We start from the raw sequence: 16,322 nt of genomic DNA on the forward strand, positions 1-16,322 counted from the left end.
AATGGACAGCTTAAATTCAACACATCTAAAACTAAACTCCTGGTTTTCCTTTCTATAAAAAGGCTATTATTACACCTATATCCCCTGTCCCCCAATATTGGCTACTCTGACTTTCAGATAAGCAGAAGTTATCAGTACCTTATTTTCTCACATTCTATAGGCAATCCTTCAGGAAATACCAATCCACCTTCAAAATATATCAGAATCTACTTCTCACCACCTCCACTGCCACCACCTCATATAACATTAGGTATGTCCCTGCAGAAGGGCTGAGCTCCAGGGAGACAACTTTCCCCAATAAAGCAAAGCTTTGATTTGTTCAAGGGCAAATGAATAGTTCTCTAAACCTGAATATACAAACTGGCTCTCCAGAAAACCTATTCTCCTGAAAAGTTCAGTAAGTGGTGTTATTGAGTAGAACATTATTTCTTTGATTTATAATTGCTATCTAGCTATTCCTAATATCCCCAAGCATGTATAAAGCAACTTCCTCTATTTAAGTATGTTGTGAAAATTCTTTTATATTTTTTTTAAGTCTCGATTTTTTTTTTCTATTCACTTACATAAGTGATAATAGTCACTGTTCAAAACAATTGATTTCCCTGATGTACATGTCACTCTTCAGGGAACCTGAAATGTGCAGATGCTTTAGGTATGTACTTGTGTATCTGTGCAGAAAGGCTCTGTGATAGCTTTCTGGGACTACCATAGCAAAGTACCACAGACTGGCTGGCTTAAACAACAGATATTAATTTTCTCACAATCCTAGAGACTAGAAGTCTCAGTTCAAGATGTCAGCAGGGCTGTTTTTTCCCTAGAGGCCTCTCTCCTTGGCTTGTAGATGGCCCTCTTTTCTCTGTGTCTTCACATGGTCTTCTCTCTAGTCCTGTCTGTGTCCTAATCTCTCCTTATAAGGACATCAGTCATGTTGGATTGTGGCCCACCCATTTGACTTCATCTTACCTTAATTACCTCTTGAAAGAACCCATTTCGAAATACAGTCACATTCTGAGGTACTGGCGGTTAGAACTTCAACACATGAATTTTGGAGGGAGATAATTCATGCCACACTTTCACTTCAGTAATGGGCAGAGGTGTCATGTTAACTTAGATAACTGGCACAAATGCAAAAGAGTGATCTGAGATCTGAGTCACCAGCTTGCGTGTCAAGATTCCAAAATAATGGAATTCAGGGCCCAGACTGGGTCATCCCTTACCTTCATGTGCCCTTTGGTTTGAGGTATCTACTAATCTCAGGTCCAGCAAATGAGTACAGTATATTTGTTTGTATTTCTGTCTTGACTCAACACAGATGAAAAGATTGAAAAACAGAGATAAAAAAGTTGCATCAGTAACAAGTCATATTCTTTGCAAATGGTAGTGGAAAAGAAGACTACCTTCTGTACTTATGAAGACTGAGTATTGTGTTTTGTTTTCACATTAATTGTAGATACCAATTTTATATACAAAATACTTCACTAAATAACTCACATAAAATCAAGGGATTTGAAAATTTGTCAAAGTAGTCTTTTTCTCTGTTGTTAAGCAGAAAATGTAGAAGAGGTCTGTAGTTGGAGACAATAGGCTAAATCAAGGAAGGAGAAAATAGTTATGATTTTTAAAACCACTGAAGCTTTAAGTGTCTGCCAGTGTTCTGGTGATTTGGGGCTGAAATCTGCTCTGTTCCTTACTTTCCTTTGTCAGCAGTGTTCACCATGGCAACTTCAATAAAACTCCCCTCACAAATGTTTTTCTTCTAGAGTGCAAAGCACCTTTTTAAAGAAGGCCGACAACCTGGTAGGAATGGGTGTTCGGAAAAAATCAAATGAAAAGTATTCTGCTTTCTCCATGATTGCTGTAGGTGGCAGGAGGTGAGGACATTATACAGGGGATAAAGTTGGGTGAAAAAAACATTTTACCTTGTTTTGAAAACAAAATTAATTTGTGGGTTTTTTTGAGGTATAAAATTAGTTTAAAATATGTTAGAGAAACTTTTCCCTTTCATAACATTTCTTTATTTCTCATCTTAGAATTTGGACAAGCTTTGTCCATACAAATTCGTGAGCCACTTTTGAATGTGGATTTTGTATGGACAACTTTAGCCAATTACCTGATTTAGTGAAAGCTGCTTGGGTCCAGATCCATTTCTTGGGACTACTTTGGTAAACTTAACTAATGTGGGATTTTGAGCACACCATTAAATCTCCCTGGGTTCCTTTTAGGCCCTCCCCATAAAATGTGGAGGCAGTAGAAGCCCAGGAGTTCTCAGCCTTAGAATCACATTAGAATCAAGTGGAAATGTTTCGAAAATGCCAATGCTAGGGCCTTACCCAGAGATTATATTTTAAGGTCTAGGTGATACTCAGATGTAAGATTTTTTCTTTTTTCTTTTTAAGTACCCAAGGCAATTTTAATGTCTAGCTAGACTTAAGAATCACTGTATTTATTGATCTCAAAGAATCCTTCCAACTACACCTTTCTAAGGCACTGATGTACAAGTTGACTCCAGCAGGGCTTGACTCTGATAGGAGTGCTGATTAAGTACCTTTGCTTTCAAATTTATATATCTTTTGTTTCAAGATTAAGGAAAGAATGACATTAGCTTTTAATTTAGTAGCCTAGCATCTTTATTCCTGCTTATCTATTCATTATCCAGAATAAGCCCAAAAGTCATGTCAGTGTCCAGTGCAGAAGTAATATCTTCACTTTCAAAACACATTGGTTTTCAAAGAATTTTATTGCTTAGAGGTTGGTGAAAAGGCATCAACTAGATACAGTATTACATTATTTTTTTCTCTGTGTGAAAATGGCCAAGACAAATTTAACAGCAGATTTTTCAAATGACTCCATAATTTTTTGTTTCCATAGTGGATAACTTTTCTCTTTAGAACACTGGGTCTCAATCCTGCTGGCACTTCAGAATTGCCTGGGAAACTTTTTAAAAATCTTCATGCTTAGGCTATCAGAATCGCTGGACTAGGCACCAGTTCTTTGAAAGCTTGCCTGGTAATTACAAAATGGAGCCAGGGCTGAGAACCACTTGCTCTAGAATGAAGTTGTGTGGACAAATTGGGTCAAGCAACTGGCCAGTGATGAAATGCTAAGAGTGTGTTAGCCATCTCCTTGATTAGAAACAGCACCTCCTTTTCCCCTGTGGATAACATTGTCAGAGATGATTATTCTTCTTTTGCTAAAATTACCATTGTGAGGAAAATCTATTCCTTTAAATGTTCAGCATTATTAGACTACAACTATTTCTACTGAAGGTGGCAAATGAAACGTTTCCTTAAGTTGATGAATAAAATCTAGGCCTGTCTTCTCACAGATCCCTTGAATATGACTGAAATAGTGCTTAAAAGAAGGACAAAACACAGCAATTTTTTAGGAAATTAATTTGTTAGGTTAAATTGCAACTCAAAAAGACCCAATGGTGTATGCCTTTTAAGTTTCAGCTTTGTTGTTTCCTCATAGGTAAAAACTGCATTTCAGCATTATTCCTCTGTGATTTTCCTCTGTAAATTGTGATAGTCACTGGAAACTTAAAGTCCAGAGCCTCAATACTGTAGTATCAAATGTGTGCTAAATTGTCATTCTGGAGCTTGGTTCTGGTGTCTCCCCAAAGCCTATAAATCATCATCAAACAAGCAAATCAAGTAATTAAGTTCTCTGGCCTGAATCTGATCTATACTCTCCACCTTAAGCCTAAAAAGGTATCCGTTCATGTAGCTAGTTAAATCCTCCAATAATGAATCTGTATCAGGGAAATGATTTGCTAATGCTTTTCGCAAACATGGGGAAAGGGAGCTCATTTCCTCCCATCACACACCCCAAACCCACTGTGTTTTCAGTGGCCCGACAGAAAGCCAAAGCTGACGTACATGGAAAAAGGATGACAGAAGTATTAATAGGAGTTAGTAAAAAAAAGTGTTGCCTTCACAAATTACATCTGAGCTCTTCTTGAGATGACTCCAGGGCATGTTGCAAATTCAACAATTTATAATCAGTTACCTTTTATCCTTAAAATCACGCAAAACAAGCAATTATTTAGAATGCAGTAAATGGTTTAATATTTATGGACTTGAGAAAGAACTTGAATTAAAATTCAGTCTGGGATCTGAATTATCACCATCAGAATATAGAAGGAATTTAATATGCATGCACAAATTAGTTTTAATAACATACATAAGTAAAATACATTTGTTTTACTTGATACGGTTGTTTTGGAGGACCCTTCTTGGAGTTGAACTTATTTTTATTAGTTGGCTGGGCATGATACAGGTTGAATACCCCTTAGTTCCAGGGCCTTGGCAAAATTCACCTCCAATGGCTTTCCCGTGCCTTTGGTGAGCCTTAGGGATCGGATGCAACCTCGGAAACGAATGTTGGTTGTCAGGCCAAACTGGTTGAGGCCCTCTGAAAAACCAAGCAAGGAGGGCTCAGTTTTGAAATTCAGCTACTATGTTAAGAGCATGCTTCAAAGTCAGCTGTTAGCTTAAGATGCAATTGGAATGCTATTTTATGTAAAGTAGTGATTTTGTTCTTAGCTTTACTAACAGTTAAACTGGTAGAGAAACATCAACTTTTTTATAGTTATGTATTATGAAATATGGAGACATCTATAATTACACATTTGAAGACATCAAAGAATTTGGTTTGGAAGGGACAAGTTTACAGTGAATTAAAATTATTAAATTTTATTTAATGAACCAAAGTAACTGATCAAATACTTTAAGTACTGAATTAGGACATGACCTTATTACTTTCTTCCATTGTAAAAATAAATCCCAAATGGTTAAGTTTGTTGTGAACTCACACAAAATCTTTCTCTTCTTGAGAGAGTCCCTTCTTTTAGCAGGCCTACTAGGTGCTAAGATCCCATTTCATAGACTGTAAATGGAGAAGTATATTATCGCCTTCATAATACCTTGGGGTTTGTCCTAATTGAAGCAGAAGGAGATATTTTCTTTTTTTTTGTCCCCGAAAAAAAAATTTTTTTTTTTTTGGCTGCACCATGAGGCATGCATTCGACCCACTAGGGATCGAATCCATGCCCTCTACAGTGGAAGCACAGAGTCCTAACCACTGGACTGCCAGGGAATTCCCAGAAGGAGATATTTTCAAAAACCCAGGAGCAATTTTGGAAAGAGGAACTCAGAATTGGTCCCCATGACTTCTGTATCTTTTCCATCATCAACTGCTGCTGAATATACATTTTGCTTGTTTTGTTAAGGAGAGGAGCTCTATATAAATGGGGACAAGGGTTTCTCTTGCCAAAATACTGAAACACCATTCCAGGAGTCTGCGTTACTACAGTATTTATTAAGAGGCTCTTGGCTTACTTCTTATCAAGTTGGGCACTCTTGTTTATAGGCACTTTAGGTAACTCTCTGTGGTTCACATGCTATATGAACATGGAGAGGTATTTTTGAATGCAGATTTATTGCTTGGGTTTCTTTGTAATATAAGCTCTATAATAGCCTAAGGCGGAAATTAGCTATGTTTAACCCAATGATTTCCAGAACTTGAGGAAATAAGTTCCATAACATTTTATGATTCCTCTGGTATGTTAATTTTTAGAAAATGAGAAAGAACACCAATTCTGGCCCTGATTGCTGTTAAATGCCTCATATCTTTTATAAGCCAAATTCATTTCCTCTAGCCTCCATCTCCCCACGAATGAAATTTTGGAGGCAATCATGAAAAGTTCAGTCCCTTGTGGTTTATATAAGTAAAATGCTCATTTTACACACTAGAAATGTCAGATAATGTATTATTTATTGGAGCAGATTCTAAAGCTAGGAAGCAAGTATACTTAAGCACACATTCTTGAACGTATTTGTAGAATATAGATAGATGTGTTCAAAACCACTAACAAAACAGAGCAAAGATATTCTTGCTGGGGTAGGCAACACTCACCTGGGAACCCTCCAACAAACACAGGGTCATTTGTATCAGCGGATGTAGATGCTCGATTTGGGCTCTGGGCTTCCACCTGGTTCCCATCTACTGTCAGCTCGATTCGGTGCTTGACCTTGTTGGCCGTGACTTTATGCCACTGTCCGTCACACAAATGCCCTGGGATCCCAGCATCATAGACGGCAGTGAATCGGCCGGCGCCATTGTCCACATGAAACATAAGCTAGAAAGCAGGAAATTGAACAGCCAGAGATGGTTTCATTGGAAGGGTGTCATGGTGGTTGACAAAGTAAAAATTATCTCTAGAAAAGTCATTAGCTGAAATAGTTTGAAACGAATAACTTAGGCATATTAAATTTTAAAAAAAACCAGAAATTAAAATGCAGATTTAATGACCAGGAGTCACAAATTATGCTCTTTACATTCGGACACTGTTGGGCAATAGGCAAGACGTATGAGGCTGGTAATAACTCTGCTTTCAGAAAATGTGAAATACAATTTGAGGCCAGGTGACAAAAAAGGATGTAGTATATACACTGGGAAAAATTCTACCACAGATCTTTCTTAGACTGTGGGAGTTCTTAGGAATCTGGTTTACAAATTCATTTGAAAGGATGATTTTTTTTTTTAATTTAAGATTTTGATGTTTTAATTGTATATTTTTTCCTTCACTGAATCTATTTTATATATAGGATTGAGAGTTACATAAATTACATTTTGGGGCAAGTTTCATGTCACAGTTACCAAAGACTTTGAGCCAGAAGGCCAGTTCAATTCTTAACAATGAAGAACTTAGACTAGGAGTTCTTGTCTAAATGAGAAAAATCTGTTTTTAGTAACACAGAATGGGCCCTGAAACTTGAGATTGCAGAATTCTTTTGAAGCTGATGAAGAAAAGAAGCATATTGAAACATTAAAAACAGTCAATTTGGCAAAACATTTGACAAGGTAAAAGAAAAGAAATAGGGGTTTTAAAAAGAAGATTAAAAGTGCAAGTAAATAGGTGAAAAGTTTGTAAACTATACAGTGATGTAAATATTAGTTAAGATTTTACTGTATGCGGTGACATTTGTAACAAGGGAATTTGGCATATAAAAAGAGCTTGGTGAGAAATCCATATGCATTGTGATGGAACTTGACACCCTGACAAGTTGCAGGGAACTGTGGTTATAATCAGGTGCAGAGCAACACTGACAAGATGCAGTGAAACTGTGTGTTGAAAATCTGGCAGAACTATTAAGTGTTTGTTGCTTATTCCCCCTTTTTGTCTCTGTGCTCCTGGATCTTTTTGCTTTACTGCCTTTGAGGATGGTTTGAAGACTGAGAGGAAGGAGGGAAGAGGATAAGGAAAGCGTATTTTAGGTCAGTGTGTGGTTTTTCTTCTTGGGAGGCAACGGCACCCTAGGAGTGGAAATGTGAACAGAGCTGAAGTATGATTCCTGTTGAAAAGGCAAATAGGAAACTTGTGAAATTTCTTGTTTTGCCTTCTTCTTTTTACCTGTGCCCTATAGTACAAAGTACATGAAAACTGGTTATCTCACTGCTGGTTGCTGCTCATAAGCAGGTAGGGACAGAAAAGGCAGTTAGAATTAGATTATCCATTGTGAGCAAACTGGCACAATACTTTATATTCTACTAATATAACTTTATTATAAATTTGTTCTATTGTGCAATGGTATGTGGATGCCTTTAAATAAATTGAGAAATCAATATGTCAGCTAGACATCTTCATTTCTGAGAGGTGCCTACCCTGTTATAAGAGGCAAAGACTGATTTTAGACAATCTAAGCCCTTTTTTTCCCACTGGAATTGATAGCTTCATAGAGCATGTATTCATAAAGAGGAGAATAACTTTCCTTTTAGCCACACAGTAACTAGCTTGAGATCCAAAACCACTTAGGCCATTATTAGCACAGTTGGCTTACCGTAGAATTAGCACATTTAAAGTTTACACTGGTCTACAGAATAAGTGTGTTGAAAACACACAAGAATTGAGATAATCCAGAAGGATGAAAAGATCCAATCTAGCTTTCTCCCAACAAAGACAAGAGCAAGGCTTCAAAATAGAGCAGATGTAGAGAATGGACTTGAGGACAGGGGAGGGGGAAGGGTAAGCTGGGACGAGCTAGTGGGAAGCAGCCGCATAGCACAGGGAGATCAGCTCAGTGCTTTGTGTCCACCTAGAGGGGTGGGAGGGAGGGAGATGCAAGAGGGAGGAGATATGGGGGTATATGTATACATATAGCTGATTCACTTTGTTATAAAGCAGAAACTAACACAACATTGTAAAGCAATTATACTCCAATAAAGATGTTAAAAAAAATAGAGCTTTCTACATGTAAACGACAGTATCGTGAAGAGAGCAGAAATATTTAGACTGCTGATGCTCACCTTTTCAGCAATCATTTCAATACCCATTCCATCCATTTTCTGGCTGCTGATTCCCAGAAGAACTCCAGTGGTTCTAGTTGTGCGGAATTCAAATTCTACAAGAAGGTCCAATCCTACTTTGAACCCATCAACTGTAAAATGAAAACATTTTTTAAAAATTGTGGATTTGAGTTCAGGAACTGTTCATTCAAATTTGTACAATGCAATGGTTTTATTAGCTTTCAATTCATGTGTTAGACAACTATAAGTTCCAGACTTTCATATGGCCGACACTTCCACCATTTATAGTTATTGCTTATTTTCTTGACTGCCTTCCTTCCTAGAATATAAATTCTGTGAGGGCAAGGACTTTGCCTATATTGCTCACCATTTTATTTCTGTGCTCACCAAAGTATCTGACACACGGTGGAGGTTGAATATATATTTGTTGAATGAATGAATGAATGAATGAACACAGACTAAGATGGACTTAAAGAATCTCACAGCCAGGTGATTGTCAGAAGTCTTGCTGCTGGATGAAGTCAAGCATTTCAGTGATTATTCAGTAAAATTTTACTGGGGCACTCTAAATGGTACCACGATGATCTGAAAGGGCTCAAATATCCCCAAACATTTTATTTATAAAGAAAGGAATTACAAATACAAGTTTGAAGGATAAGATTCTGGGACATAAATAGACTTTTCTAGTTCATCAAGTTAAGTCTTTATAATTTTTCCATATTTGATTCATTGGTTTACTTAATCTTTTAGCAAGTATTTAAGACACACTTCTTAGAAACAAAGTGATCCATTAAGATCAGGCTAGACTAGACTTGCATGAAATATTAGAGGAAAACTCATGGAAATTTTTTCCAGGTCTCCTATTTATTAAGCAAGAAATAAATGCTATGTGTAACCACAACTATCTCCAATAAGGGAGGCAGCTGTTATGTGAAAGACTTTTTTCTTCTACTGAGAACCTTGATGAGTTGAATGGACAAAGACGGGCTTAGGGCAGATTTTAAGAATGAGGGGTAGAAGAAGCTGGAGTTTTCTGCAAAATAAAACAATGATTTTGTTTCTGTTCCTGAAAGGAGGATAAGGAAAAGAGAGAAATAACATGAAGCCATTCAGCAGAGGATAGGGGGAGTGAAGAAGCTATTAAACCCCCAGAAACTGGGTAGCTGGAAAGTTTTTAAGGACAAAGGTGTCAGAGGTTTAAATTGAAGTCGTATATTTTCCAGTAATGTAACCTCCTCTGATCACCCAAGTCTTACACAAATTGTATTACACTGTGTGTTGAGGTGATGGCAGGAGTTATTGGAAACTGGGGAAGTGGCTAATTTTCCAGTCCAGTTTGATCTCAAACCAAAAAAGCCCAAGCAGGATGGTAAGTTAATCTGTTAACTGCATTAGTTGAAGCTGAAGCTTGCCATCAATTTGACGAAGCTAATGCCAGCTATCTGAATTTGCAGAAAACTTGAGAAAAGCTTTGGGCTTTCACAGAACATGGAATTTGGGGTTCAACATAACCTCCAACATTTCAGTATTTAACATATCCTGTGTTTCTCTGTTTTCTGCTTCTGCACAGGGGAAATTTCCCACATATCCCCTGTTGGAGGGCCCTGCTCTTCCGTCTCCAACCTTTGCATGTGTGTTCAACTCATCTTTTAAACCCACCTCAAATGTCAATTCCTCCATAAAAACTTTCCTGATTTCCCCAAATTAATGTTTCCGTAAAATATCCACAGAAACTTGCCTGTGTGTCTTCTATAGTTTCTAGTTATTTTTTACTTGTCTTCTTGTGATTTCTGAGCATAAAGAATCTTATCTATTGATAGCATGTTCTTGAAGGAAGGGAATTACATCTTATTTACTTCTGTTTCCCATGTTAACTTCTACATGTTACATTAATTTTTTTCTAACGAGCAAATGCATGTTCCTATGGTAACCATAGGACTGATTCTATCTTAAAGTATGTTAATGTCAGATTGTTTTGTTATTATGTACAAGTTATTTCATATTTTTCTTTCCAAATTGTACATTCACTGTCAGTGATCCGGACCTGCACTGAAAATACCCACTGGAACGAGGGGAGATACTTAAAGAAAGTCAGGGAAAGGTGCCAGTCATCATCACCATCAGCAAGAAGTGGGCACCAGTATGTGTGCATTGTGTGTGTGAGGGGAGAGCATGAAATGGAGCCTTGCAAGGAATTGAAGAGAGGAAGAAAGGAAAATGCGATCTCATCTCCAGAAAGAAAGGTAGATGGGGAAAACTAGAAAGTAGATACATTACATAATATAAACATAGGAACCTGCTTGTAGAATTACATTTATTGTGCTATTATTGGTCTCCGGGGAAGGAGATGGAATAAACTCGCCAGATAGCCTTTTACTTTATTTCTTCTATTAGTTCTTATCAGAATCGGACACATTAATCTTTAAGAGGCATTTTTTATTACTTCTAAACGTTTTTATTTCTGGTTTAAACAAAGGATGCTAGTTTCAGACCCCAGGGACTTTTATTTTCCCACACAAACAAGAAGTCAATATTTGGACCTAGTTAATATTCAACAGAAAGGACATGGAAGCACCTCACCTGCTTTGGCAAAACCCGTTCCATCAAAATATGTTCCTTTCTGAGCATTTGCAAAACACGTCCCGACACGGTAGCTGGAGGTTGGCTGTTCGAGATCAGCAGGGGCTTCTGCCATCTGAAGATTCCTGATGCAGCCATCAATGCTGTAGGTCACCTAGACATTCAGGTCAGAAGAAACACATACGGGTTTTAGCAGAAGTTTGCCTTTATGTGGAATGCAATCATTGGTAGGCTGTTCTGTGTGTATAAACATCTGCCGATTGTCCTAGGCCATCTCCAAAACTGCCTGGTTCGGCACCATCACCCCAGGCTTCAGAGCACAGGTGCAGAGAATCCGGTGTTGTGCTTCGCAACTAAGACAGCGGTCCCCATCCCCGGGGCGGCGGACTGGCCTGTTAGGAACCTGGCCGCACAGCAGGAGGTGAGGGGCGGGCGAACGAGCGAAGCTTCATCTGTATTTACAGCTGTTCCACATCGCTCGCATTACCACCTGAGCTCCGTCTCCTGTCAGCATTATGGTGAGTTGTATAATTATTTCATCATATATTACAATGTAATAATAATAGAAATAAAGTGCACAATAAATGTAATGCGCTTGAATCATCCCCAAACCATCTCCCCTGCCCCACGGTCTGTGGAAAAATTGTCTTCCACGAAACTGGTCCCTGGTGCCAAAAAGGTTGGGGACCACTGAACTAGGATGTATCTAGCCTGGAATATGATTGTTTTGATATTCTAAATACTGCACACTACGTCTCTAGTGGGACCACTGGTTTGACAGAACTCTGGGCCCCTATGGAAATTGTAACTTTTAATTAGTCTCTTATGTTTCTATTTCATGTTTCTAGTAACAGTTTATTAACCTTACTATATATACATTTTTTTCACAATCTATGTTCAAATTCTACTTGAAAAGATAATTAGGTTTGGTTCAGTGCTTCTTCCTTATGAAAATCTAAGGAAAGCAGTGGATACTTTCCTAAGAAAATGCACATACACATGAAACTTGAAAGCTTGCATGAAACATTCAAAGTTTAGGGACTTTAGAAATAAATCAGTCATACTCTGCTTCATTATATTTCATCTGGGTTAAGGGATGCAAGTTAATCACTCTTGGCACTCTCTGTTCAGAGACTCTCACTTTGATTGGCCTACATAGCATAGCCAATAGCTGTGAAGGGGAAGTCATACTGATCATCCACAAGAGGAGCCAAATACTGAGAATTGTAACCATCATGAGCAATTGTCTTTGATGAAGAACGAGGCTGCATCATCACGTGTTCTAATTTGAGCATAGAAATGAACCACACTTGTGTGTAGTGCATTTTCTAAAAACACTAATCCCCTGTGCTTCTTTTTTTTTTCTTTACACCTTTATTGGAGTATAATTGCTTTACAATGGTGTGTTAGTTTCTGCTTTATAACAAAGTGAATCAGTTATACATATACATATGTCCCCATATCTCTTCCCTCTTGCGTCTCCCTCCCTCCCTATCCCACCCCTCTATGTGGTCACAAAGCACCGAGCTGATCTCCCTGTACTATGCGGCTGCTTCCCACTAGCTATCTATTTTACGTTTCGTACTATATATATGTCCATGCCACTCTCTCACTTTGTCACAGCTTACCCTTCCCCCTCCCCATATCCTCAAGTCCATTCTCTAGTAGGTCTGTGTCTTTATTCCTGTCTTACCCCTAGGTTCTTCATGACCTTTTTTTTTTCTTAAATTCCATATATATGTGTTAGCATATGGTATTTGTCTTTCTCTTTCTGACTTACTTCACTCTGTATGACAGACTCTAGGTCTATCCACCTCATTACAAATAGCTCAATTTCGTTTCTTTTTATGGCTGGGTAATATTCCATTGTATATATGTGCCACATCTTCTTTATCCATTCATCCGATGATGGACACTTAGGTTGTTTCCATCTCCTGGCTATTGTAAATAGAGCTGCAATGAACATTTTGGTACATGACTCTTTTTGAATTTTGGTTTGCTCTGGGTATATGCCCAGTAGTGGGATTGCTGGATCATATGGTAGTTCTATTTGTAGTTTTTTAAGGAACCTCCATACTGTTCTCCATAGTGGCTGTACCAATTCACATTCCCACCAGCAGTGCAAGAGGGTTCCCTTTTTCCCACACCCTCTCCAGCATTTATTGTTTCTAAATTTCTTGATGATGGCCATTCTGACTGGTGTGAGATGATATCTCATTGTAGTTTTCATTTGCATTTCTCTAATGATTAATGATGTTGAGCATTCTTTCATGTGTTTGTTGGCAGTCTATGTCTTCTTTGGAGGAATGTCTATTTAGGTCTTCTGCCCATTTTTGGATTAGGATGTTTGTTTTTTTGTTATTGAGCTGCATGAGCTGCTTGTAAATTTTGGAGATTAATCCTTTGTCAGTTGCTTCATTTGCAAATATTTTCTCCCATTCTGAGGGTTGTCTTTTGGTCTTGTTTATGGTTTCCTTTGCTGTGCAAAAGCTTTGAAGTTTCATTAGGTCCCATTTGTTTATTTATGTTTTTATTTCCATTTCTCTAGGAGATGGGTCAAAAAGGATCTTGCTGTGACTTGTGTCATAGAGTGTTCTGCCTATGTTTTCCTCTAAGAGTTTGATAATTTCTGGCCTTACATTTAGGTCTTTAATCCATTTTGAGCTTATTTTTGTGTATGGTGTTAGGGAGTGATCTAATCTCATACTTTTACATGTCCCTGTCCAGTTTTCCCAGCACCACTTATTGAAGAGGCTGTCCTTTCTCCACTGTACATTCCTGCCTCCTTTATCAAAGATAAGGTGACAATATGTGCGTGGTTTTATCTCTGGGCTTTCTATCCTGTTCCATTGATCTATCTTTCTGTTTTTGTGCCAGTACCATACTGTCTTGATTACTGTAGTTTGTAGTATAGTCTGAAGTCAGGGAGCCTGATTCCTTAAGCTCCGTTTTTCATTCTCAAGATTGCTTTGGTTATTCGGGGTCTTTTGTTTTTCCAAACAAATTGTGAAATTTTTTGTTCTAGTTCTGTGAAAAATGCCAGTGGTAGTTTGATAGGGATTGCATTGAACCTGTAGATTGCTTTGGGTAGTAGAGTCATTTTCACAATATTGATTCTTCCAATCCAGGAACATGGTATATCTCTCCATCTATTTGTATCATCTTTAATTTCTTTCATCAGTGTCTTATAATTTTCTGCATACAGGTCTTTTGTCTCCTTAGGTAGGTTTATTCCTAGATATTTCATTCTTTTTGTTGCAATGGTAAATGGGAGTGTTTTCTTGATTTCACTTTCAGGTTTTTCATCATTAGTGTATAGGAATGCCAGAGATTTCTGTGCATTAATTTTGTATCCTGCTGCTTTACCAAATTCGTTTATTAGCTCTAGTAGTTTGCTGGTAGCATCTTTAGGATTCTCTATATATAGTATCATGTCATCTGCAAACAGTGACAGCTTTCCTTCTTCTTTTCCAATGTGGATTCCTTTTATTTCCTTTTCTTCTCTGATTGCTGTGGTTAAAACTTCCAAAACTATGTTGAATAAGAGTGGTGAGAGTGGGCAGCCTTGTCTTGTTCCTGATCTTAGTGGAAATGGTTTCAGTTTTTCGCCATTGAGGACGATGTTGGCTGTGGGTTTGTCATATATGGCCTTTATTATGTTGAGGAAAGTTCCGTCTATGCCTTCTTTCTGCAGGGTTTTTATCATAAATGGGTGTTGAATTTTGTTGAAAGCTTTCTCTGCATCTATTGAGATGATCATATGGTTTTTCTCCTTCAATTTGTTAATATGGTATATCACGTTGATTGATTTGCATATATTGAAGAATCCTTGCATTCCTGGAATAAACCCCACTTGATCATGATGTATGATCCTTTTAATGTGCTGTTGGATTCTGTTTGCTAGTATTTTGTTGAGGATTTTTGCATCTATGTTCATCAGTGATATTGGCCTGTAGTTTTCTTTCTTTGTGACATCCTTGCCTGGTTTTGGTATCAAGGTGATGGTGGCCTCATAGAATGAGTTTGGGAGTGTTCCTTCCTCTGAAATTGTTTGGAAGAGTTTGAGAAGGATGGGTGTTAGCTCTTCTCTAAATGTTTGATAGAATTCGCCTGTGAAGCCATCTGGTCCTGGGCTTTTGTTTGTTGGAAGATTTTTAATCACAGTTTCAATTTCAGTGCTTGTGCTTGGTCTATTCATATTTTCTGTTTCTTCCTGATTCAGTCTTGGCAGGTTGTGCATTTCTAAGAATTTGTCCATTTCTTCCAGGTTGTCCATTTTATTGGCATAGAGTTGCTTGTAGTAATCTCTCATGATCTTTTGTATTTCTTCAGTGTCAGTTGTTACTTCTCCTTTTTCATTTCTAATTCTATTGATTTGAGTCTTCTTCCTTTTTTTCTTGATGAGTCTGGCTAATGGTTTGTCAATTTTGTTTATCTTCTCAAAGAACCAGCTTTTAGTTTTATTGATCTTTGCTATCGTTTCCTTCATTTCTTTTTCATTTATTTCTGATCTGATCTTTATGATTTCTTTCCTTCTGCTAACTTTGGGGATTTTTTGTTCTTTCTGTAATTGCTTTAGGTACAAGGTCAGGTTGTTTATTCGAGATGTTTCCTGTTTCTTAAGGTGGGATTGTATTGCTATAAACTTCCCTCTTAGAACTGCTTTTGCTGCATCCCATTGGTTTTGGGTCATCGTGTCTCCATTGTCATTTGTTTCTAGGTATTTTTTGATTTCCTCTTTGATTTCTTCAGTGATCACTTCATTATTAAGTAGTGTATTGTTTAGCCTCCATGTGTTTGTATTTGTTACAGATCTTTTCCTGTAATTGATATCTAGTCTCATAGCATTGTGGTCAGGAAAGATACTTGATACAATTTCAATTTTCTTAAATTTACCAAGGCTTGATTTGTGACCCAAGATATGATCTATCCTGGAGAATGTTCCATGAGCACTTGAGAAAAATGTGTATTCTGTTGTTTTTGGATGGAATGTCCTATAAATATCAATTAAACCCATCTTGTTTAATGCATCATTTAAAGCTTGTGTTTTCTTATTTATTTTCATTTTGGATGATCTGTCCATTGGTGAAAGTGGGGTGTTAATGTCCCCTACTATGAATGTGTTACTGTCGATTTCCACTTCTATGGCTGTTAGTAGTTGCCTTATGTACTGAGGTGCTCCTATGTTGGGTGCATAAATATTTACAATTGTTATATCTTCTTCTTGGATCGATCCCTTGATCATTATGTAGTGTCCTTCTTTGTCTCTTCTAATAGACTTTATTTTAAAGTCTATTTTGTCTGATATGAGAATTGCTACTCCAGCTTTCTTTTGATTTCCATTTGCATGGAATGTCTTTTTCCATTCCCTCACTTTCAGTCTGTATGTGTCCCTAGGTCTTAAGTGGGTCTCTTGTAGACAGCATATATATGGG

At 37.6% G+C, this 16,322-nt stretch overlaps 1 protein-coding gene across 1 annotated transcript in view; it reads right to left on the bottom strand.

The window, feature by feature from the left end:
- Positions 1 to 2,728: 2,728 nt before the first annotated feature.
- Positions 2,729 to 16,322, bottom strand: part of LAMA2 (laminin subunit alpha 2) — a 610,104-nt gene continuing 596,510 nt past the window's right edge. The window contains exons 61-64 of the mRNA XM_082634259.1: positions 10,888 to 11,041; positions 8,308 to 8,438; positions 5,917 to 6,139; positions 2,729 to 4,413 (exon numbers count right to left, since the gene is read on the bottom strand). Coding sequence (XP_082490385.1) covers positions 4,256 to 4,413; positions 5,917 to 6,139; positions 8,308 to 8,438; positions 10,888 to 11,041 — 666 coding nt within the window. The 3' untranslated portion in view covers positions 2,729 to 4,255. The remainder of the gene's footprint in view (positions 4,414 to 5,916; positions 6,140 to 8,307; positions 8,439 to 10,887; positions 11,042 to 16,322) is intronic.

The sequence above is a fragment of the Mesoplodon mirus genome, assembly GCF_964341445.2.
Source record: "Mesoplodon mirus genome assembly, chromosome: 10".
Taxonomy (NCBI): Eukaryota; Metazoa; Chordata; class Mammalia; order Artiodactyla; family Ziphiidae; genus Mesoplodon; species Mesoplodon mirus.